Source organism: Notothenia rossii (genome assembly GCF_949606895.1).
Source record: "Notothenia rossii genome assembly, chromosome: 11".
Lineage (NCBI taxonomy): Eukaryota > Metazoa > Chordata > Actinopteri > Perciformes > Nototheniidae > Notothenia > Notothenia rossii.
Window position 1 is genome coordinate 22093737 of NC_136910.1, and position 25650 is coordinate 22119386.

Below are 25650 nucleotides of genomic sequence, written 5' to 3' on the forward strand. Positions count from 1 at the left end.
TTGCTGCACCAAGCCCAGAGGAATACTCCCTCTTAGTAGCTTGTCTCGGCAGAGCAGAGGAAAAGGCAAGGCAGGAAATTCTTGGGGAAAAACAGCCCTTCCCTCAGTTCTTTTGTCCACTCAGGGTTGTCTGCTGACCTGTGTAAAACCACATATTACTCGCATATGATGTCAGAAGACTGATCGTTATCATTTACATATAGCTATTAATATGCAGAACAAGGATTAGGAGGGCGGAAACGTTTTAGCAAAAATCTGATGGCTCTCAGTGCATCAGTTTGGTCCATAAGGAAATATCTCACGAACTACTGATTAGATTCCAATGCAAATGTTTACAGGCATTCGTTGTTTCCTAGAGGATAAATCTTACTGACTTCGGTTATAAGATAAAAATGATTACTCTTTGACTTCGCAAATCATGCATTTACAAAGATAACTTCGTACATTTTGTATGCATCAATCTGGTGCACTTTGAGAGCAAAATTAGGAGCGTAGATCTATGAAAAACGTTGTGCTCATGTAAACAACGTTGTGAACATTTGAATGGTGATGACGTGGCAAAACTTTCAGACCCACAAAACATGGCAAACAGGGTTAATACTCAAATAAAGAAAAACGACTGGTTAGATTGCAATGCAAATTTGAATAGGGATTCATGGTTACAAGAGGATGCATCTTACTGACTTCCCTGATTCGTCCTTGAGTTATATCCAGCGCTAATAAGCAAATGTAACAAAGATGGACCTTATTTTAGCATCAAAATTTTAGCATCGTCCTTTTGCAATGTATCCTCATACAACAATTTGTAGGAAATCTAGTTTTTGATTGAGGGATGAGTTGCCTTTCGAGTCCTTGTAATAAGTACTTTGTTACGTAACAAAACCACTTGTTACGGTTTAGAAAATATCGCCTTACTGTAGCTACTTGAAGTATCGAACATGCGTAACAAATATATCAGCATTTCTTCTGGACCCAGCTATCCACCACAGCCTCCTTCCTACATGGACTTTGCGGCTCTTTCTACTATGTATAATCTCATGGCTAACAATTACATGGGTGCCATACCAATTGATTACATGGGGTATTTACGTATGACTTTTCGTAGGTATAACTACAAACAGTGTATGCCAACTGCATTCATTATGTGCATGTTGTTATGTTAGGCACAGTGTTGCTATATGCTAAATGCTAAGTCACACAAAGCTGCCGGCATGTCTGTAGAAACCTTTTTTTTCTAATTCAACTGCATCCGTCAGTAGGTCTATCAGCAGCTGCGTGTGTCTGGAGAATATGCCCAGCCTATGGCTATGCACATATTCTAAGTCACTTGATTGCCTCAAGCTTTCATTTAAAGCCTTTTTTTCTTACCACAAAGGGCTGCATGTTTTGTTACCTCAATATTATTAACTGTGTGATTATAATGTAATGATCCTATTTGAAACAGTTAATTAGAGCTTCAGTTAATTTCATCTGACGGCCAAGACGACACACAGCCACAAACACTGAAAGGAGTTAATTCCACTCAATGGTAATTGAGTGCCAATACAGTGGAGCCCTGTCTGTGTGGGTGTGCACACACTTGTGCCAGAGCCACATGTGTTGTGTGTGTGTGTTGTTGGCACTCGGCGACAAAGAGAGCATTATACAAGCAGCGTAGGGGGAAGAGTGCACGTTAAAGCGCTGGAACACTCATTCTCTGGAGCGCTGTCATATGCACAAGCCTTCTTTCTGGGTCATATGATGAGCAGCAGTTTAAGAGAGGAAGATGTTGGGAGTTCAAAATTATTGATACAATAGAAGTGTATTGTCTGCATGTGTCATCCACACAGTAGGCTACTCTCAACAGTGATAGTTTGTGTAAATCCAACAAGGAGAAACCTGTTTTCCTCAAACTCAGCAGTTTATAATGATTAGAAACTAAGGCTTGTAACCGTTTAGCTACCCTTCGTGTTGTTACATGCAATCCCAGATTAAGGGGCACACCCCACTATGAAACCTACCGGCTGTAGTCTAGCCCAGTGCTATGTTAATGCTCTTAGTAGATTACTACACATACTTCAGAATTTAAGATATTCCCTTGGTGTTCCAGACTTTACATTACATGTTACTTGTTAGACGCTTTTATCCAAAGCGATTTACATACTCAATACTGTGGGCAATCCCCACAGGAGCAATTTGGGGTGAAGTGTCTCAGGGACACAACGACATGCTGACTGCAGTGGGGTTTGAACCTGTGCTCCCCTGATCCCAACACCAACGCTCAACCCACTGCACCACACGCCTCCCAGACCCAACTGGGCCCTGTCTCTTTCCCTCAAGCCCCACATTACATCCTCACCCCTTGTGGAAGAGAGAAAAAATGTCACTACTGATAGAATAAGTAGTATTACTCCAGGTAATTAATTTCAAATAAAGTTCTCTACACTGAAAGAGCTTTGAGAACCAAATGCTTAGTTTTGAGAAGCAAACGGCAGAGAAAAACATCTTAGCCCATCAATGACTGAATTGTGTTTTTTTTTATTAATAAAAAGTCTAGAGGTTCAGAGAGTTCACAAAAGCATCTTGAAGAAACACCTTTGTTTTGCATCTCCACTCTCAACGTGCTGTACGTGTAAAGAAGAGGCGGTTTGTAATGGGGAGCTCAGGTGATCCTCAGATGATATCCATCCTTCCCGCCGAGGGCCCGACCACAGGGCCCCTCATCCACAGCCAGCACCCACATCACAAGACTGCATGTTTACAGATGGACAGTCTTTTTCTGTCACCAAACACCTGACTCAGCAATCAGCTGAGGCATCAATAGAAGGAACCAAACAAACCTTCTAAAAAAGCAACAACAAGGGAATCATTGTTATTCTTAGATTTGTTGGTTATAAAGTGCTTCAGGAGCGAGTCATAAACCCGATAATTGGTTAGAAATGTTAACTTCTGGTTCTCTCGTCTCAAGTCAATGACATTTTGTTCAAGCGTTTGTTAGATCCCTGAAGTAGCGTCTGTTGTTAACATAAGCTTAAGAGATGTTTATTCTACAGAATCTGCCCCACTCATGAAGTTTAAATCTTTTATGGCTTTGAAAAAGTCAATGGATATATGAGACTAAAATGAGACATTCCACCTTTAGTAGTCACAACAAAAGGGGTTGACCTGTGGAATAACTGTAATGATGAGCTGAAATACTGTGCAACTTTATCTAAACTAAAACTCTTATTTAGAAACCAAATCCTGAATGGTTCTGAGCAGGACATGTGAATTTCTTGTTGTTGTAAAAGTTATTTATTTTTGGTTGTTTTGTACAAACAATGATTTGTTTAAAACAATAAATCCAATATCACGGATGCTGATGACCTCATCCTTTATTTTCATGAACAATGTACTCTAGAGGGGGTCGGACCAGAACAATGTTTAAGCTTCTTCTTGCCCCTTTTGAACACGACAGAAACTATTTGAGAATTAAATGTATTTGTTTATACCTTGAACGTTTTTTTTTTTTTTTTTGCTTCTCTTTGTTATAATAATAATAATTATTATTATTGTTTGTTTTGTTTCTAACATGTTCAATACATTGACTAATAAGTAGTGGCAATGTGAAATAATGCGATCATGCCGTTAAAAGCTAACCTAACGGTAGCTTTTTAATTCTGGCAAATGCATTTAAATTTTAAAAATCACAAAACTGGTGTTCATTTTAAATTATTATCTCGTTGAAGAGAACTTGACAGCATAATTCACGTTTTTTTTCTTCCAAAAGAGCTTGTTTTATTGCAATAATTACAATAAAAGAAAATCAGATTAGCTTTTCCTTAAGAGCACAAGGGCGATGATAACTTCTGGGTCGGCGTACAATACAATGTCATCAATTCATATTTCATTTCAATGTTAAAGAGGAAATATTCTGCTCGTTTTCAGGTTTTTATATTTGTGACATGTCTCCATGCTTTAATGTTCAAACAGCTCTTTATTGTTCTCATACTGCCTGTGCTCCAGCACCTCTTCTCACCCTCTGTCTGAAGCCAGAACCCAGTCTGTTCCAATTGGTTAATGCTTAGAGATGTCCCACCCCTTTTATCACATACCATTTTTGGGGGCGTGAGTGTTGCGTAGTGATGTCACTTTGTTACACAAGTAAACAAAGAAGTCGAATGGAGGAGTTTCAGGCAGGTGTGTGGGAGAGGAACTCCTTCTGGAGGGAACCTGTTTTCGGGTTATCTGCATTAACTTTGTTCTAGTTTTTCTAAAATCTTGTCGGCTCATCAAAGCTTCATCCAGCTGGATCAAAGTAATACGTATAGAAACGTTATGTTCCTGAGGATTTATCTTGCATGTTGGTGTTTATGCACCCAATGATCTCTGTGATCCACTTTCTCATGAAATAAAAACAGTCACAGTCCCTGATCCCGTCGGAGAAGGACTGAGGTTACTAACAGCTGCTGTGAAGATTGAAAAAAGAACCTTGACAATGAAATCAACTGTTACTAACTCGCCCAGTAAACTGTGTCTGTACACACACAAACACACACAAAGGCTGTTAGATTTCTTGTTTGAGAAGCCGGCGCTGTGCACCTGTTGCTCTGAGAGGGTAGATGACATTCACAATGGAAAGAAGACAGATACGGTTGTTCCCAATGTTCCACTGGTGTCAACACTGTGAGCATGAGATGGTCTGAATCAAACACACACACAAGATTTAAAATCAATTAATCAATCTTATTTTATATTGAACTTGAGGTGTCCTGGGAAGCGGTTCTACAATTGTGGGCCGTGATTATAAAAATACACATTACCATGGGCATTTGTTTTACATTAAGCATGATAAAAAGCAAATGGCAGAAGACCTGAGGGATATACAGAGTTCATGGATTGAAAGCAAATCTGATAAATAGCTAGGAACAAGACCATTAAAAGCTTAAAAAATAAAGGTGAAAAATGGGTGTGAAATTGTGCTCTTTCTGGTCCTCGTTAATAGTCTTTCAACCAACCCCTAGGCTCTAAACTTGGTTACATGGTTTGAAATGAGTTTTTCAAGTTTTAAACCCAGTTTCTCTCTTTGAGCTTCAGAAGCTTTAATGAGGAGCACCAACTCTATTTCCTGCACACTGAAAGTGTCTAATGTAATAGACGGTGATGATTAAAAGGCATGCATGTGTGATATTCCTGTCACTGCCAGAAACCAATCATCTGATCATTACTTAACCAGGAGTTCACAGTACTCATTAGAATGTCAGGGCTTTGATAATAATTCCTTTTTTGTTCTTTCCCTGTATGTTCTTTGTTTATCTGCAGAGGTACATCGTCTTAGAAGACTCCCAGGACGGCGAGAAGAAAGATCTGCAGAGTCGACTGGTGATGCTGGAGGCACACTCCCGTCAGCTGGAGCGCAAAACTAAAAACTATGCCGATCAGAGTAAGTTCACACACACAGGTTTTACTGTTCTGCCTCTATTCTGACACACACACACACACACACACACACACACACACACACACACACACACATACACATACACATACACATACACACACACACACACACGACCCTGTGAGCACTATTGACATTGTGCAGGTCTTGTGACTGTTTGTTAGCCTGATTTGCCAGAGGGCAGATGGACTCCCATGTCCCAGCTAATTAAGGTAACTAACACAGGTTAACATGACTAGTCTGCCAACTGCCATGTCTGCTAAATGAGCTGTAATATAATAATCAGCACGTATAAAGAAAGGCTCAGTTTGAAGTACAGGAAGAGTCAAGGCTGTTAACCTGCTTGCTTTTCATCTAGAAAACCCTTATTTTCGTATCTTTCCATGTTTTTGGATAATTATCTGCCTAAAACACTCATGTAAAAAGTGAGTGATCTATTGCTTTTTTCTGAGATATTAAAATATAAAATATATTCAAGTACAAGTCTTCCCTTAAGTCTTAAGGACTGTTTTTAGATCATGAAAATAAATCCCTCATGATGAGTGCATGACTGCACTGTTGACAATGTGTGTGACCGGTTGTTAGTTTCAGCGCAGGGCCGTCAAATACGCCTCATTCATGCTGAGGGAACATTAGTGTGGGTTTGATGATGTCAGTGGATCACTCAAACATACTCTCACTACAATATGAATCATAGGAAACTGATGAATTAAACTAAATAATACAAATAAAAAATAGACTCAACTCTGGGCATTTGTTTAGAGGTACTAGAGGGGAAACTAGAAAAAGTCAACAGAAAAATTGTTGGCAATTTTCTGGGATAATCAATACATTTACGTCATTTATCGACTGAAAATATTGTAAACATTAAAAATGCTTAACATTTCATACACCTAGCTATTATCAATTTAAAGAAGATCAAATAAAAAAAGGGAACATTAGCACATTATTTAATAATGAAAGTAATTATGTATACACTCTAGGTCAGTAGAATGTATTAGGTACCGAATTGTTGTTCTATTATTGCTAAATTGTATCAAAGGAAATTTGAAAACAAACAAAACATGGATAAACGACAACAAACACTCAAAATTATTATCGCTTTATTTACTTTTTGTATTTGATATACTTATTTCACTTTGACATGAATGAGAACATCATGTGGGGCTTTCCTTAGCATCACTTCCATTTACTCACACCTCTGTATTTAACCAGGTTATTTCTGCTCCACTCCTAGTTCCCCTTTCAGCCCTCTCATAGGCACACTGCATCACTGTTTACATCCCTCTATGCAGCTGCTCACTGCGGAACTGTTCTTCATTGATGTTGTTTCTATATCAAGTACATGAGCCTTAAACACCTGAAAAAAAAATGTTTCCAACGTGCTGCAAGGCATGAAGCATGACAGGTCGTGCAAATAAGTTGTGACAGCTCACAGCCGGCTCTTCATGGCCACTTTTACAGATGGTAAGGGACTTTGAAGTGCCACTGCCAGCTTTTTGTTAGAGGGCATTTGACTTTGCTGGCATCTGGCAATGCAGGAAGACTGTGTGGCTGTTGTGACTACAAACTGATCTCACCTTAAGGCCACAGATGGATTACCACTGAGGGTGATTGTTACTATTAAGATAAGTGTGTCTATTGTTAATTACCTTTATTCCACTTTAGTTTAACTTTAAATTGTAAACAGGTAATGTGTAGTTTAAAAAATAACTATTCACCAATATTTCCAGTGATTACCTTAAGGTTACTTTGAATGTTATCATTTCAAACTGGGGCTGCACATTCATCTAAACTTAAAGAGGCTATATTATGCAAAATTCATGGCTCATATTTGTATGTTGTGCCTCTACTGTGATATGTTTACATGCTTTAATGTTTAAAAAGGTCTTTATTTTGGATTGGTCATCCGTTATGAGATGTGTGGGAAATGTTTCCGCACATGATACGCCCCTTGGCATATCACGTACAATGTGTTGGAGCGTTAGCCAATAGAGTGTTACATAGGGCCTCTTTAAGTGGTAATGGCAATATAGGCTATTCACCAGTGTAATGTTCAAATTGCAGGAGGCGCAATACGTGTTGCAAGCTAAATATGTGTACATTTTATTCTAAATTAAGGAATTACTGTTGCAACAGAGAATTGCTGGCCCTACAAATCGTATTCTATGGACTTCTGAAAGATATCTTTGTTTAATGCCCTCCAATATTGTGAATCAATTGCAATATCAGTCGAAATAGGTGAAATTAGTTGGTTTTTTTTATCTTGAAACCCTACTACAAACCACACCCATTAATATAACACTTTTGACACCATTGAAATAAAAAAAAACCCAAGGAGCTGCTAGGTCATTTTAAGATTGAAAGTCCCTGCTTCAGAGGGCTGAGATAACCTGTCTCCTTCTGGTTCAGAGGGGTTTGTTGATGCATGGTGGCCCTCCTCTGGCCATGAGAGGTTATTGCACTCTAGCACCAATCGGTACCCCAGAATCCAATGAAAGAAATTGTGTATACAGTACTTGGTTTCCCACTGGGCACATTTAGTCAGTGTGGCAGTTTGATCCATACTTGTTATTTATTGAACTATTACTGTTGTTATTAAGATCTTTGTTGTTAACCTATGGTGTTTTTCATGATATGCACTTTAAGTAATTTTCTTTTGTTCCATGCAGTTATCAGATGTGACGAGAGAGAAGCAGACCTCAAGAAGGAGTACAACACGCTTCATCAGAGACACACTGAGGTATGTCTGCCTGGGATAATGACGTGTGTTTGGTTATATCACATATGTCACCCAGATACACACAGTGTTGTATCTGTATTTCACATAACTAATGATACACGGTGCAGAGAAAAGGTAGCAATTTGGAGCCTCCACCTAATTAATGACATCACTGTTTAATAGTAAACACAAGATCATTTTACAAATCTAATATTGAGGTCAAACTTCAGGAACAACATAAAAACATCAATAAAATATCCCTTGTCAATATAAAAGTGAATGTGTATATATGAAAAAGCAGTAGATAAATTATCTTTCAGGCATTGTTTTCGAAGCATTATATAGAGGGAATGCTTCAGTTTGTATACAAATTAGCTTTTCAAAAACACATAAAAAAGAAGAAATGAATTATTGAATTACTCCACATCAATACATTCCAATATCAGTGTAATTATATGCACCTCTGGTTAAATAAAAAGTTGTGAAAATGAAAAGATGATTAAAACATGAAGTATCCAAACATGAATAATGTTTTTGTTGAGTCATTAGTCAGCCTAGTTCTCTTAATAAATGATGCATCACTAACCGATGCTCTAAAACAGGGGTGTCAAACTCAATTTCATCGTGGGCCACATTGGAATTATGGTGGCACTCAAAGGGCTGTTTGTAACTTTAAGACTATATACATATTTAATATATATAAAATGATGTATTATATTACATTATTGCCTCTGCATTGGATTGTTATCGGATAGGGTAATAACTTCATAATTAACTACGTCTGAAAGCAGAAGTCTACGGCAAATAAATTGCAAGTCTTTTCGGTGAGAATGTCATAAAATGATTTAAAAAGAAAAACTACATTCTGGAAAAAAGTGACATTTGTGGGGGAAAAGTAACGTTTTGAAAAAAAAATCGAATTCTGAGAAAAAGACAAATTCTAAGAAAAAAAGCATGTTTTATAGAAAAAAAGTCAAATTCTGTGAAAAAAAGCATATTTGAAGAAGAAAAGTCAAATTCTGAGAAAAAATGCATATTTAGAAGAAAAAAAAGTGAAATTCTGAGAAAAAAAGTCAAATTTGAGATGCTTTGTTGGACATTTAGTTTATGGGCAACATCCTTCTGTAAATCGGCATGTAACCGTATAATAAACATATTAAATTCTTTGCAAGCTCTTGTGGGGCCACAGAAAATATAGTCACGGGCCGGATTTGGCCCCCGGGCCTTGAGTTTGACACCCCTGCTCTAAAACCTCTCAGCCAACTGCTGATCTGAATAATGCTGAATAGAAAAGGTGAAGGTCCGATAAAAGCTGTCACCTGCATGCTGCAAATCTACATCCTGTCACAGCTGAGTCTGGAGACTTATTCTTCATGTGTGAGTGACCATGAATGTTTCAAAAGGTATAATCACGTATGCTGTATTTTGGTAGCAACACAGTCATTTCATCCTCGTTTTTTTGTACAGGTTTTTGGGATTTTATTATAGCATAACACATGTTAAAAATTTAAAATAAACGGCACACAACCTGTACTGCTCTTACTTTGAAATGCAGAAACCACGGCCATCGCATATGTCAGAAAACTCTGTGTATGTTTGGTGCAAAACATAGTTAAAATCCATAAACGCTCTTTTGATCCCCAAACATAACTTGATTCACAAAGTTATGAAAGATATCAACAAATGTTTTTCAATTGAATGTATCTACAGATTTCTTTTATTTGCAGATCAATTGTATATGTGCAAAGTATTTTCCGAGTTTACAAATCTTATTTAGCATATGTGGAACGAATGCAACATAGGTACACATATAATTATTGTTGACACTTTAAACAATTTGAGTTACAATATTGCCATATTGAGACGAAACTACCTCCAAATGAAATTGAAGCTTATTCCACGACTCTGTTTTGCCATATCCCTTCCAGATGATCCACAGCTACATGGAGCACCTGGAGCGAACGAAACACCAGCATGCAGTCGCACATGAGCCCTCAGATACAGGGACATCAGCCAGAACACGGTGAGACAACCACACCATACTCATTAGTTCCTTCTTAAAGAGGCCCTATTATGCTTTTTCGATATTCCCCTTTCCTGTAGTGTGTTATATAAAGGTTTTCATTCATGTTAATGGTCTGCAAAGGCTACATCCCAAAGTTTCCACCAGAGGAAGTTTCTCTCCCACCCTGCGTGAAATGCCTCCATTCAAATACTTTGATTACTTCCATTACTGTACATAATGACATCACTATGTAATACTCAAACTTCAATTGGCTAGTACTCCAACACATTGTACGTGATAGGTACCGTTAAGGGATGGAAAATCTCTAAGCAGTTCACCAATCACAACAGAGCTGGCCAGCTAACCAATCAGAGCAGACTGGGCTCTGGTTTCAGACGGAGGTTGAAAAGAGGAGCTGCAGCAGAGGCAGAATGAGAAAAATAAAGAGCTTTTTGAACATTAAAGCATGGAGACATGTCCCAGCAGAGGCACAGAATACAAATATGAACCTGAAAATGGGCACAATACAATAAATGAGAACATTTGATTTTAAGGCTTGACAAGGTGTGTTTTATATCCATTCAATTGATTTGGACAGCAACCCTGTATTGGAACAGACACATGGAACAGACTTTATGGAAGATAGACCTTCGTTATAAACTTCTGAAATAAATGAAACTGGAGTTGAGTGGGACGGATAGAGGATGCTGTAGATCAGAGCTGTCACGGTCATCTCCAGTAATCCTACGATGGCCTGATGAGCTCTGTGGCTGATTGCTCACTTGTGGAGCAGATTATGCCTACTGCAGATGCCAGGAGGTCAGCAGACCCACTTATCAGTTATTATGAACATATCAATTTAAAAAAAGGCTATTTGTTTTATTTTTAATTAGTATTTTGTGTGGATATACTGGTTCAGCCCTTTGTGTCAGCAAGTACCAGTATTCACTCCGTTTCTGTTTACACATTGGTCTCCCACCCTAGCCATCGGATGGTTTGTTGATGATTCTTCAATGTACTGCCACCAAATCTGACCTATATTCACATCCACCTTTTTTTCACATATGCACGAATTGCAATACATTTGATTGACTTTCCCTCTAGCACCATCATCAGGTCAACATTTAACACTTTCTCACACTTTGGCTTATAAAGTAATGCCAGCAAAACTAAAGACACTAGGTCAACTAATTGACTAATGACTTTGCATTTAGTGCCGAACAGTAAATACTAGCATAAACCAACATGGTGAATATGGTAAACATTATACCTGCTAATCATAGAGTGGTGCAATGACGAGTCCTAAATCCCGGAAGTGAGTTAGCATTTTACCACTACCGGTTCCCTCGTCTCAGAGCCAATGGGATTTCTCCATAGGATTTTGGAAAATAGCTGGAAATAAGGTCTGTGGTTGAGACACATTTAAGAGACGGATCACGTTTTGTTCTACGACATTAAATACATCAGCAGTGACCCCACTGGTGATTTCTGAAGAGTTTATGTGTCTGAAAAATGATGGTTGTTAACAAGTGGCTGAATAGGACTACAGAAGTTGTCGAGGTCATTACGCCGAACACATTTGCCCCTGTTCTGCTTGAAAGCAAGTACCTGCCTCCTGCAAACTGTTCAAACAAACGCTTCAATTCGTACAATTTGGAATCTGTATGTTTGAATATGGATCTTAAGTTGGTGTGACGTTGAAGCAGCGACCCTGCTGTAGTTCGTTTATAGCATAAAGTTAGCATTTTGCTTCTGGCGATTCCATTTATGATTTAGAAAATTATAAAAGTAGGGTAGACATGTGGATAATACCCGGCTGAACAAAACGTGCATTTATCTAACAGGTTCGTTTTCCACAGACCTTATTTCGAGCTATTTTCCAAAATCCTATGTAGAAATCCCATTGCTTTGTTGTTGAGGGAACCAGCAGCTTACTTCCGGGGAAATACGTCATCCCTGCACCACTCTATTAGCATGTAAACATTGGAGTTTAGTTCAAGTACAGCCCCACAGAGCTGTGAGCAGACAGAAAAGAGTACAATAATAGTGTTGTATGATAACCATTTAACTTATAAAGCTACCGATAGAAATAGTTGCAAACTTTCTTTCATTGTGCCATTTCTGTCAGTTTGTACTGATAAGATTCCCTGTAATGTACTGCTTTAATTCAACTTTAAAACATAAAACAGAGGTGTGAATAGTGGTTCACACTGTAGTGTGTATTTAGAGAGCCCCCATTAAATCCTAGCCTTTACATATCCCTCCAGTTGACACACACACACACACACACACTCAATTTTAGATCAGACTCCCTGTTTGGCAGCCAATAAGCTGCAGCCTGAGAAGAGGCATACGAAACAAGCTGCCTCAGCACCCAAAAGAGAGAGTTAGACAGGGAGGGAGGGGTGGGGGGTGCCACAGAGTGAGGGTGGGAGAGCGTCAGAGTGTTCCAGACTGCACAGCGGCAGCTGTGTCGTATCTCAGCAGAGGATAGGAAGGAGGAAGGAGACCCTGCTAGAGGAGGACAGTGGAGGATAGGAGTTGCTGCTGCTGCCTGCCTCTCCTGCTCTCTGTGGATGATTTACTCTGCGCTGTGTGTTCCTGCTCTCACTGCTGCTGAAACCTCAAGGATTACTGTTGTTGTGACTGCTGCTCACAGTTGTGCTGCAGTGTATGGAGCCAACAGCTCTGCCGCAAACTCCCAGCCAGAAGGATTACAGCATATTTGACCTCCACTGTAAATGTACTCACAGTGAACAATGTCCAACCTCCCAGGCTGAATTTGGTGCTTCAGTGACCCACCTCATTTGCCATCGTTGTCTGAACCTCCTGGTCCCTGTTGAGGCACTGGGCCATGATCTGGGGGGGCCATGAGCCCCGGGCGTATGCTGCTGTTTGTTTTTGGCTTTGTAGGCGGAGCGGTGGTTATCAACTCTGCTGTGCTGGTGTCCCTGTCAGTGCTGCTTCTGGTTCACTACTCTGTCTCTACCGGCGGCTTACCTGCCCTGCCTTCTTTACCCTCCTTACCCAGAGTCAGCAGGTATAACTTCTATGTGTGTATCTTATCTTTATATACTTAATTAATGTATCTTCTCTGTCGTCTCTGTAGATTGTCAGTTTGTAGCCACCCTGTCTCAATGTTGCTGCCATGTGGTTGGGTTATAACTGACAGCATGAGACTGCACTCTAAAAGTAGCCATATCTGAAAGACTATATCGCCATATCTAATTCGCTAGAGTTTATAACTGTTAATGATTATTCTCATAAGTAAATTAGCATATTTTTCAAGATAAAATGGTAGTGGATGATTTTCTTTTGCATCCCGGTTGAAATAACAAAAGGCCACATTGGTCACCATCAGTGGCCTGCATGTGACCTCTTGCTCTCAATATGGTGGCGTGTCCATTGTTTTTGGGCCTCTTTTCAATGGCAGCCTTTGTTCTGCTCCACTGTACAATATTCACTTCATACCAAGCCACTGGAGTGAGAATAACTGCTGGTGTTTACCTTGTGTGATGCAGTGGAGGGTACTCTATATTTACTTATCATAATGCATTATTGAGTATTATTGGACTTTCAGTGGCCAGAGTTGTTGTGAATTAGAGTATCATCCCCTCCATGCAAGAGTGTGCTGTTGATACGTTTTATTATAAGAGATGGAGATGGTAACAGATATGTGTTCATGCTGATATATCTCTCTGCTGACATCCTTTAATAACACTCATGCTGCTACAAATCCCATCATAGAGACAGATACAACTGGATTAATGTTATTGCCTGAGCTAATATATGGGAGGTAGTGGAGTTTATGAGCAGCTTTATTTCTATTCCAATCACTTCAGTGTAGGGCTGGGCGATATGGTCTCTAAATGATATCGCGATATTTACTGACTATATCGCGATTTACGACATATATCGCGATATTCTGAAATGTCCTCTAAAAAAAAAAAAAACCCTGATGTTTACAGTCACGCCAGTATGATGATTCTAGTAGTCCCTGCAACATATGTCTGCATTAAAAAATATCGACTAATAATGAAGAAAATTAACACATTTGTTGCAATAGTAATTTATGCACTAACTACATTACTACTTGTACAACAACATTTGAATCATCAGTTCTTCCTCATTTTCCTCAATTGTTCATATTTGGTTTATGAAAATAATGATATTGTGGTCATTGTTCAAAAATGTCTGCTATTATTATGAGTAGTATTATTATTATTATTATTAGTATAATGCGCTTTCTGTCTTCCTGTCATTATCAGGAATTAGACATGTAATGGCTATGTATTAGATTAGATTATAACCTTCATTCTCCTAAACTGCTGGGACATTTCCCTATAGCCAATACCTTTTATATTTTCTACTCTTCACTTACTTGTCAGCATAGGTCGGCATTGATGTACAGAGCCGACAGAAGACCTTGTTTATATGGGCATCATATTGAGAGGTGCAGTGACGCGTCATAAAACCAGGAAAGAAGCTGCTGGTTCCCTCGTCAAAAAAGCAATGGGATTTCTCCACAGGGTTTTGGAAAATAGCTGGAAATAAGGTCTGTGGAAAACAAACCTGTTTGATAAATGCACGTTTTTTTCAGCCGGATAATCTCCACATGTCTACCCTACTTTTATAATTTTCGAATCATAAATCTAATCGATAGATTATAAAAGGGTTTTAGGACGCTTCGCTGCACCACTAGAAGCCAACTCCATCGATCAAGCTGGCTGAAACTTTCTCTCCCTCTTCTTCTCATGCTCCCTGTCACTCTCCTTTAACTCCTCCGGTGACTTTATTTTATTTGAAGATAGTTTTTTGCCCGGCGCTCACGGGCAAACGGGAGCCTGCTCGCGCTGGCTCTGCAGCAAACAGCTGCTGCGGAGCCAACGCTAGCAGGCTCCCGTTTGCCTTTCAACCAACAACGACAACCGCCTCACGAAACGCTATGTTGTAGCCTTAATAAACGAAACAATTTAACAAAATTGCTTGTCAAAGTACCTATACCACTGGACAATTTTATTTTTTTTAAGCAATATTTTTAGTGGCCCGAGCGGGCAAGTGGAAAGTACGTTATGCTGGCCCGGGGTGTCTAAATAGTGCTTCCGAGCCAGCGGGCCATTTATAATGTCGAGCCCTGCTCTCTGTCACTGTGCATGTGTGTAATGTTTGTGTGCAAGTTAGACGGGGCCTGCGTGTGTGCCTGCGTGTGTGACTGTGTCTCTGAGGGAGAAAGGAAAGCTCATTTTGGCCGCGGCGGGAAATTGATTTGACAACATAATACTCGATGTTCACGATGTGGTCATTTACGACATCGCATGGAGTGCAATCCACGATGTATCGTGTAAACTCGATATATCGCCCAGCCCTACTTCAGTGCCAAACTGTCCCAAGGCAGTCTTTGAAGCAACGCTTCTCTGTGAAGTCTCCACTCTGACTCGTCACACAATTAATATTGTGTTGTCCAAGTCATTACGTGAGACATGCTGACATTTTAACTACTTGCCCGTTTATTTAAGTACCGTAAGTGTTACTTCAGGCTCAGTGAAGAACAGGATCTTAAAGTAGCGTTGGCAACTTTATTTATCACTTCACCCAGCACTTTTATACCAAGGGTCACTTTCTCTGCAGGAATCTCATCACAACATGAAGAGAGAGGGTGAAAACATTCTAAGGAGAAACTGTCCAACCGGTTTTATATATTATAAAATATATCTCATATCAGGCACTTCTTATTGCACAATATAAATCACTTCATACGTGTAATGTTCTGGCACCCTGCTGCTGTTGGGACTGCTTTTCTTGGTTATGGTCTCCCTAACTCTTCTTTATGGTACACTTTGGTCTAAACAGAAATATGTCTACTGTTTTTGGATAGATTGCAACATAATTAAGCAAGACATCCATTGAACACAGAGGATGAATCCTAAGGACATTTCTAACACTTTGCAAGATCAAGTGGCTTGTGCAGATATTCATGGTTCACTTCCCAAATGATTTATCATACTGCATTTGTAATCCTGTCTATTTCACTAGCGATGTCATTACGTTGGCATTTGTGATTTTAGGAAATAACTTCTGGCCACTGTTTTTCTGGATTGCTTGGACATTTGTTATATACACTCTTGAGGATCAAATGCTATAACTTTTGCAAACTCCTCACTTTTCGATTTCAGTCTATTTTAACATTCAACATTTTGTATTTGTCCACTATATGGCTTGGGGATTAGCAAATGTATTTTCAGGTACAATTTTGGCTTCCTACAATTATGAAAACAATATCAAACAAGTTCCTTTATGTTGTATCAAGGGTGCTGTTATTCCCAAATATGATAGGGTTTTTTACAATGATCAAGCAGTCTTTGTCCAATTACGTTGGTTTAAGACTAAATCCCTGCAAAACTCATTGTGTACCTCACCCAACAGCTGCTATACTTTGTGATTAGTGCTTATTAGCTAAATGTAACCTCCTTACAAGCTAAATAAGATGGTTACCATTATGAGCTTATTAGCATGGTGACATTAGCATTCAGCACTGCTCTTCCTAAGTATAGCCTCATAGAGATGCATTAGAGGCTAAGTCTTGTTTTCTTTTTATTCTAATAATGTGAGAAAGACATCACCAACCGGCCAGTCTTTCAGACATTTGTATATTCCTTTCTTTCGAAATTGCGGTCTTACATTGTGATCAATCCTTCTATTGTTTTTATATCCAGAAAGGACCGTCCCATCTCCATGGGCATATTCCAACTTCCCGGAGCTGATGGTGTGACCCCTGAGCTCCACAAGGAACCCGTTGAAACCCCTTCAGAACCATGGAGATTCAACAACCTTAGCCATCCACGCTCTAACACCAGTCTCCAGGTATGACGTACACACACACACACACACACACACACACACACACACACACACACACACACACACACACACACACACACACACACACACACACACACACACACACGGCTTTATTTGACCAGTTTCAAAGTGTTAGTTACTGTCAGATGTTGGCTCATACAGCTTCCCACGGATGGGACTAGTGACATCAACCAAAATGCAAGCCCTCAATGCCAAAGAGAGTACATTTCTATGGAGAGAGAAAGGATTGTTGAGTGTGTCCAGAATTCTTAGCAGCCGCTTGTGTGTGTAACGGGGTGGCTTGAAGCCCAGCAGGCGGAGGAAGTGGTACCATTCTGGGGCCTGTGTTTAACCTCAGGGGAGGGTGGAGTGTCTTCACATTGTTGCTGTTGGAGACCATGTTGCAGGCAAGGCCATCATGAATATTAATGACTGCCTAATAGGTATTCATTGGCTGTTATTACACTAGTACAGGGTCAGAGAGAAATTGTAAGTTTAGAGTTCAGGACTTGTTTTATAACAGGCATCAGAAATGGTTGATAAATTGCTCTTATCAGCACCTAAACCTAAATCCTTGAGTACAATTTAGGTATAGCAGCACACCTTTCTCCCACAACTGCAACACACCAGGCACTCTGGGCATTTTCCAAAGGTACTGCTGTATATGTTAACCAGTCACAAAGATTTACAGTTAATAATCCATTCCCTCTCATCTAGGGATGCACCGAATATTCGGCCGCCGAAAATTATCGGCCGAAAATGTTTAAAAAGGCTCTTTCAGCTTTCGGCCGAAAGGGTTCTAGCACCGAAAAAATATCACCGAATGTCAGAGAACAGGGTTACGTTGGTAAGCTAACGTGTTGTTGTGATGACGTAATCAAAATGCAGCGACAAGCACGTTGCGCGACCATGCTTGCGGCTGGCTCACAGCCAACATCTCTGCCGCTTGGAGATATTTAAAAATATCAGAGAAAGAGACGCGGATTGCGATTTGTAAAACGTGTTCAGCTGACATTTCTCGAGGGGGTGTAACTGCAAAGACTTTCACCACTTCGGGATTACTCCACCACTTGAAATCAAAACACCCGGACAAATATGCGGAGTAAGATCAAATCACAAGCACTGACAGCGAGAGACTGTTCAGCGCTGCCTCTCATGTGCTTGATGAGAAGAGGAACAGACTTATGGCTGATAAATCAGAGAAGCTACTGTTCATTAAAAATAACCTCCCACTTTTCCTTAATAAGTGGACAAGGCTGGCTTATCATAAGCTTATCTAGTTCTACACGTCTACTCTATACCCACTTTCCTGAACAATTTTCATTGTGAGTTATAATTCACCATCTCAGGTTATCATTATGGGGAAATGACAGCAGCACAGTGTTCAATATATTGTACTTTCGGTATCTAAATGATACAATGTTGTTTACATTGCTCATGAGGACAGACCACCTTATTTGCAGATTCTTGAAATTGTAATTTAATTTGTAATTGATTGTGGATTTTGTATCCAGTTTTCACTTTATGTATCTTTATACAATGTTTACTACTTTGCTTATGAGGACAGACAGCCTTATTTACAGATTCTTGAAATTGAATTGTAATTTCATTTGTAAATAGTTACATTCATGTGGATTTATCCAGTTTGCACATTTGTATGCATGCACTTATAGGTGCATTTGTTGTTGTTGAAGGCCTGGCTGTTACAGTCTTTATTTACACTATTTTGTTGTAGGCCTACTGGCCTAGATGTTTGTGCAGTTTGAAAGCACCTTGGCTTTGTTCTGAATGCACTTTGTTGTAGTTATCCTACAGAGAAAAGAAAATGGACTTGACATGGAATTAATGTACTGTATGCATTCAAAAGTGCTGAATAAATGTTTTATGGACCTATAATAGTGATTATTATTTAAGTTAAGTTTTGCCATAATCATGTCTTTTTCCATAATCAGGAAGCTGAACAACATTGGTAAAAAATGTATACATTATATATATTTCTATTAATCATTTTCGGCATTCGGTTTTCGGCCAACTGTTTCCTATTTTCGGTATCGGTTTCGGCCAAGAATTTCCCATTCGGTGCACCCCTACTCTCATCACATGAAGGGGCATGTTTGTGTGTGTGAATGTTTTTGGATGGTCGGTGAGAAGCCATTATCCGCAGAGGAGGCTGCTCAGTGCAGCTGTAGTAACAATAGAGTAAAAGCAGCATGAAATGAAATACTGCCATAAGTCTGCAGTGAGATGAACTGGACACAAGAAAAGGGATAAACCAATGTAGAGAATTTCTCATTCAATATCTGCTTGTGTTATTAAAGTCTGCTCAAGGTGACCGAGGGATCTGCTGCCTTGTTGTTTTCCTGATTGATTCATTTCCCTCATGCCCTGTTCTATTTGTAGCACTCAAGCCAATGGCATTAACAGATCAAAACAATACAGGGTTAGAAATTCTGTGTGCCACATAGAGCTGCTGAGAGCTGATGAAACCTAAGAGTGATTATTGGGTACTGTACATCAAGGTCATTTTCATTCATACAGCATTTGCCAACCTACCGGTAGTCACTTTGTGTAGCTATAAATATGGCTCAAAACACTGTACGCTCGTGTAGTTCAGTTTAGGCTTACCCCACAGCTTTGTTTATTTTTGGGATACATGCAACAGTGGCAGACAGGTGCAAACGTGCTTCTATGGCCCGATAATTCCTGCAACGTCCTGTTATTTCTGTATGTTTGTACATTACATTTCACCTTTTTTTCAAATGAAGTCATTTTGTGGAATTAATATAAAAATATTAATGACCAAGGTGTTTTAATATCCCTCATTTTTGAGGAACAGTTCTCCCCAATCAAAGGGGAAGGTGAAAGTTCAAAGGAGACATTTCCCAGTCAGGATGCTGAAAAGGCCCAGGTAGACCTGTGTGTGACTCAGAGAAACTCTAACCCTGGCGTCTACCAAACATATCAAGTTTAGTCATTAACACAATTGGCTTTGGTGTGATTAAATACAATGATGCTAACATACTGGCTTAACTTCATATGTCATTCACACTGCATGCTGTTGACCCTTATTTATTTTTAGCCGGCCTCAACATTTAAAAGCAATATATTTTGTTTTGTTATTTTCTGTTAATTGGTAACATTACAATTATTGCTATCCATTAAGGTAAACCACTAGCGTATTGGGAGAGTTGATGACATTGAGCCATGGCTTATATGAGATTGATCAGTGGCTATTACTTAACACGACTTCCCTCACTCTGAGCATTTGGATCCATATCTTAAGGCTGTTTTCACACTCAACCACAGTTTGGCTTCTGGTTGTTCATTGCCAGAAACGATATGATTTGTCAAACATAGAATGTCCTGGTTGCATGTGGTGGTTTGGTTAGTGATTGGTTTGTGTTCAGCTGCATGTCAAGGTGCACTGGTGCACACTGCACACTGTTGGTTGTAACATCTACTACTCTTGGCTTGATTTTATTTAAATAGAAGGAATGTAGATGTACGTGCTATTGTAGTTCCTCAAATGTTGAAGAATCATAACTCATGGTTCACTTACCAGCTTTTTCCTTAGCTTATGATTAAATTGTCTCTGTTGTCTTCATGTGGCCCAAGTATGCCTCTGGTAAAAAGTTAGTTTGTAGACCACGTTTTCAAAATCAATGTCAACTTTGACGCTCGTTATTTAAAGTGTTTATCTATTTAAATCAAGTTTGGAAATGCAGTGAGTTTTGAACATATTTTCACCTTGATCCCACTTTTGTTTTATTGTGTTCGGATCACTATGTTCTGCAAAGTAGCTGCATTTATTGCCATAGCCATGAAGTAAATAGATGTACCTTTTTGATTTGAATGATATCCCCTCACTCTCTTCTTCTCCACTCCTCCTCTCCCTCCTCTTCTATCTTAAGGATGAATTGGCCGGTTCCAGCTCCAAGTCCGGTACGCCAACCAACCAGGGAAGGGTTTCCAAAACTGGAACTACTTTACAAAGTGAAGGGTCTCAGGGTGGTGCCTCTAAATCAAACACATCTTCACACAGTGCTAACTCTCAGTCAACCACACAAAAGTCTCCTCATGACGGAGTGTCTACCGGAATGAGTCCATTGACATCTGGATCACCCCTGTCCCCTGCTGCTTCCAATGTTTCCATGGAGTCAGAGGAAGTTTCTGACGGTCTCAACAAGAACCTGGACAGGAGCAGAGGAAAACCAGAGAGCAGTAAGAGCATTGCAGCCGTGCAGGAGGGACAGCAGGGTCAGCCTGGACATGACGCCTCTACACCCCTCAAAGCTGATGGTACGTACTGCAGTAAACATTAAGCTCCCCTCAGTTTGAGAGTACTGGCTACTCATCCCGCTGTGTTGTATCCCTGCTGGTTGTATTAGATGGAGCGGAGAATGTGGAGAAATCTGAGGTTCAGGCCATCATAGAGTCCACTCCAGAGCTGGACATGGGCCTCGAAGGCTGCATAGGAACGAGGTACAGGACTTATTATTGGATGTTATATCATCATTACCCTAAAGTTAGAAAGATTTCAACCCTTTTCCCTCACTGGAGATTTAAAAAAAAAATGTTTTTATTGTCTCTACGTTAATGCATCTAGCATACATTTTGGGAACATGTTTTTTGTTTTTGTCTTTGTCAACTAATAGAATTATTTAAACAAACTGGCATTTACATTTAAATTAAGAAAAACATTATATTGGGTGGTTTAGATCAGAACTGAAGTTGGTTAACTGAATGTGACTTAGTTAAAGTGAAAAATATTATAACTGTATAATTTAAGTTTTTGATGCAGACATTTTGTCTCTAATGACATTAGTGCACAACGGTTAAATGATGTGACTGGCAACAATTTCAAGTAGACAACCAATGCTACTAATGTGTCCCCCCCCCCCGTTATTACCATATTTATACCGCAATATCATGCTGCCCATTTCTATGACTGCCGTATAAATATATTTTAATGGTTTTTGGAAAGCAATGGATCTCTGTCACAGAAAAATAAATACAGTAAATCAATATAGTGAAATAGAAATCATTTCGGTCATTAAATGGTATATGTTAACAACCAGTAAAACATAGATTCACAAAGTGTTAAAAATACTGGTGAAAGGAAAAGTTATGTTATATCAATGTTTATTTCCTTACAAAAACAATAACTTTTTGCCGTGACTAAGACAAGTCCATCATGAAATATTGTTATTGAGACAAAACTGTGGTTTAAACTATAAAAACTTGAATACAATATCTCTTTAATCAACTAACAACAAAACACGATTAGGTTGACTCAATATAATTAACTAACAATGTAATACAGGACTAAGACTTTAAAGAAAATATAAACAGCTGACTAACACAAATTCAGATGTATAAGACTGGCGTTATTATGCAAAATAAATCTTGCGACAGGATGCCTCTTTCACTTTTATAATCATTATGTTCTCTCTTTCTTGTTTCACATTTTCTCCCCTTCTCATCTGTACATCCAGCACACCAACTAAAGGCCGGATAGAGAATCTGGCGTTTGACCGTAACACAGACTCTCTGTTTGAGGAGCTGTCGTCTGCAGGGAACGACATGATAGCAGACGTGGATGAAGGAGCCGACATGCTGGGTAAGAAGCCTCCTGACTGGATGTTATCATTTCATCATCTCCTTTACTCATAATTTCATCACTTAATTTCTCAATTGTCTTTCCTTGGCTGTCGGGCTTCATCCTCATTACAGATGAGTTTTCTGGTGTGTTTAAATTAATTCCCCAAATATTTCTTTACCAGCTTCTCATACTAAATGTATGTCCTTGAGTCGGTTTTAGTTACCTTGTGGCATAGATGTGCAGGATTGTGAATAGTGTTACAGTGTTGTGTTGGGCAGTAACTATAGAATAGTTTCAGTTTCAATGAGAACTTGTTTAAAAATCTCTTACTTTGCTGCATCATCTTTTCCATGACTTTCAGACTACACCTTTCTGGGTAAGACTGAGAGAATCCTAGTTTGTAGGGTAGTCACAAGGATACATTATTTCCTGATGGAACAAATTACTAAATAAAACACTGTGTATTCACATTATGGCTGATCATTTTCAGGTATGGGTCGGGAAGTGGAACATCTTATCCATGAGAACACCCAGCTGCTGGAGACCAAGTTAGTACTTATTACCTTTTTTTGTCTTTTATTCAAAGCCAACTCTATCTTCCACAAGTGTTTATGTAAGCAGCCAGAGAGAAAACTACAAGCATTTAATGAAAAAATTACTTTTAATGTCAAAGTATCTATATCACGATTGCAGATAATGCTACATTAGTACGTCATGTTAAGTTACATGCCAAATAAATCCATTATTTTTGCCTTTTTTTTTTTACAAAATGCTTGTTGTTATTGTTTCTTATTCATGCATAAGATTCCAGACGGTTATTCTGACAAATCAATTTCAGGCTTCTACAGATGTATCTACAGTGTGGATACAAAAAAAGCAAAAGCTGTTTATTGCCATTCAATCTACTATGACCTAACTGCAGTGTTTGTGTTTGTAACCGAAGTTTGCAAACATATTTCATTCTAAATATTAATTTTAGATAACTAGAGAATGCAATTCCTGAAGAAATTGCTAGTGGGAATGCTTTATGCTGAAAATCTTATGGCGAGGGATTCCATGGAAACGGCATATGGTGAGATCTCAGATTTGGCGTAGAGCTGTTGAGGCATGGACTGGTGATATACAAGTGAAGATTGGGGGACGATTGGACCGTGTCGATTGGACTTACAGCGACATCGTGTTTCATGGCGAGTTGCTGTCGCCATGGCAACGGCATTTGATGACACCCCATAATACGCTTATACGATGATGGCTGAATCTTTGCCAAACCTGTGAAGTTTTGGGCTGTTTGGAGTATTTTCACTGAAGTTATGAGAAAACCGTGTTTCAAGGAGAGCATTGTGTTGCCATGGCAACGGCATTTGAAGAAATCTCAAAACTGTCCCTTAGATTTCTTCACGGCTGGACTGTTAGCACACATGTGAAGTTTGAGCACTTTTTGAATATTTTCATAGGAGTTATACAATACATTAGGAGGTTACATTACTCTCTCTCTTCTCTTGATCACCCTCTCTCTTCTCTCTCTCTTCTCTTGATCTTCGGCATATGATGACACCCCATAATTGAAGTAGAGCTGTTGAGGGCAGGACCATTAACCTTTATCTGAAGTCTGCTGCTCTGAGCATGTCAGTTGGAGTGATGACATCATCGTGTTCCATGACACAGGTGTTTATATTTGAGCTAACGAGGTGTGCAGAGATCAAAGGTTTCCGTTGTTCTGAATGAGAGATAAACCTCTTACATGTAAATGTTTTGTGGAAGAACCGTAACAGATATCTGTGAAATTTCAAACAGTGAAGCATGTCAAGGAAGTTGAGTATCTGAAGTGTAATTTTTGTGTACTTTCGGGTTAATAATGTGGCCTTTTTGGCAGATTAACTAAAGGTGTGCGGCTGCTACCATGAAGAAATATCTGCCTGAAATTACAATGGGCTTTAATGGAGGCATGTTGAAAGTTTTTGTCACTTCATGCCCTCAAGAGGCATTTTGTTTAATTGTTTTGCTTAATTATTTGTCATTTTTCAAGCTAAGAGATGTTTTCCTACGCTTGAAAAATTATGTCTCAGGAATGTATGGTTTGGGAATTATGGCAGTTTTAAAAATAAATATGAAGGCACATTTCAAGATTTCCTACACTGTGACATCACGCACTATAGTTAAAATCTGAAGAAAAACCTCTTTACCAAGGTCTGAACAATGTTTAATATCTCTAAAAGTAAGTATCAGATTTAAAAGTTGTGTTACACGAATAATGTCAGAAAGATGTGTAACATTTTAAAGTTGGAATGAGGTGAGTGAAAGTATGAATGAACAGTTAGCAGTTGAAGTCGCATGAAGATTTGTTGAAGTCTGAAGAATTTCTCCATTGACTTCCATGTTAAAAATGGGATGAATTATTGGATGTATCTCTGGAATTATGAAAGTTATGAATGAGAAAAGTAATAGCCATTGATTCCCGACCGAACTGAACGTTTTGATGTTTGAACAGAGTTTCTGCGATGTTTAATGCGGGAGGAGAAGAGGTGCAAAATTCTGTATCAGCATTCCCACTAAATTATGCAAACTCATTGAACACATGCGAAAAAAATCTGCTCTGTAGCATAGTTGAAAAACAGGACAGTGCTGCCACCTTGTGGGTAATGTATGTTGACATGTGTTTGTTTACAGAAATGCTCTGAACGTGGTGAAAAATGACCTCATAGCACAGATGGATGATCTGACCTGTGAGAAGGAGGTTCTGCGGGGGGAGCTGGAGACCGTCACTCAGGCCAAGACCAAACTGGAGGACAAGAACAAAGAATTAGAAGAGGAAATCAAGAAGTAAGTACCTGCCCGTCGGTCTACATACCACATTTTAGTATATATTTAGCATAAAAGTGGCTGCTGAAGAATTATTTCTTGTGTACTTACTTACAGGATTCGGGCAGAGCTTGAGGAGTCCAAACAGAAGGTCAAGAACGACAATGAGGAGGACGTAAGCTCTTGATATATTTTGTGATGGATGGATAACAGCAGTAGAGGTTCTTTGGGAATTCTACACAAACCTT

General features: G+C 39.2%; 1 protein-coding gene across 6 annotated transcripts in view; it reads left to right on the forward strand.

Moving 5' to 3' along the window:
* The window catches only part of spag9b (sperm associated antigen 9b), a 48910-nt gene that overhangs the window by 3480 nt on the left and 19780 nt on the right, over positions 1-25650 (forward strand). For 3 of the 6 annotated variants that reach the window (XM_079660070.1, XM_079660071.1, XM_079660069.1), the window contains exons 2-12: positions 5281-5401; positions 8089-8159; positions 10067-10161; positions 16857-17004; positions 19838-19909; positions 20913-21300; positions 21390-21483; positions 22497-22621; positions 23094-23151; positions 25271-25423; positions 25520-25577. In XM_079660070.1, the coding sequence (XP_079516196.1) occupies positions 5281-5401; positions 8089-8159; positions 10067-10161; positions 16857-17004; positions 19838-19909; positions 20913-21300; positions 21390-21483; positions 22497-22621; positions 23094-23151; positions 25271-25423; positions 25520-25577 (1383 nt within the window). Of the gene's footprint in view, positions 1-5280; positions 5402-8088; positions 8160-10066; positions 10162-12596; positions 13184-16856; positions 17005-19837; positions 19910-20912; positions 21301-21389; positions 21484-22496; positions 22622-23093; positions 23152-25270; positions 25424-25519; positions 25578-25650 lie in introns of those variants that run through there. The other 3 variants (XM_079660073.1, XM_079660072.1, XM_079660074.1) reach the window with 2 other exon arrangements.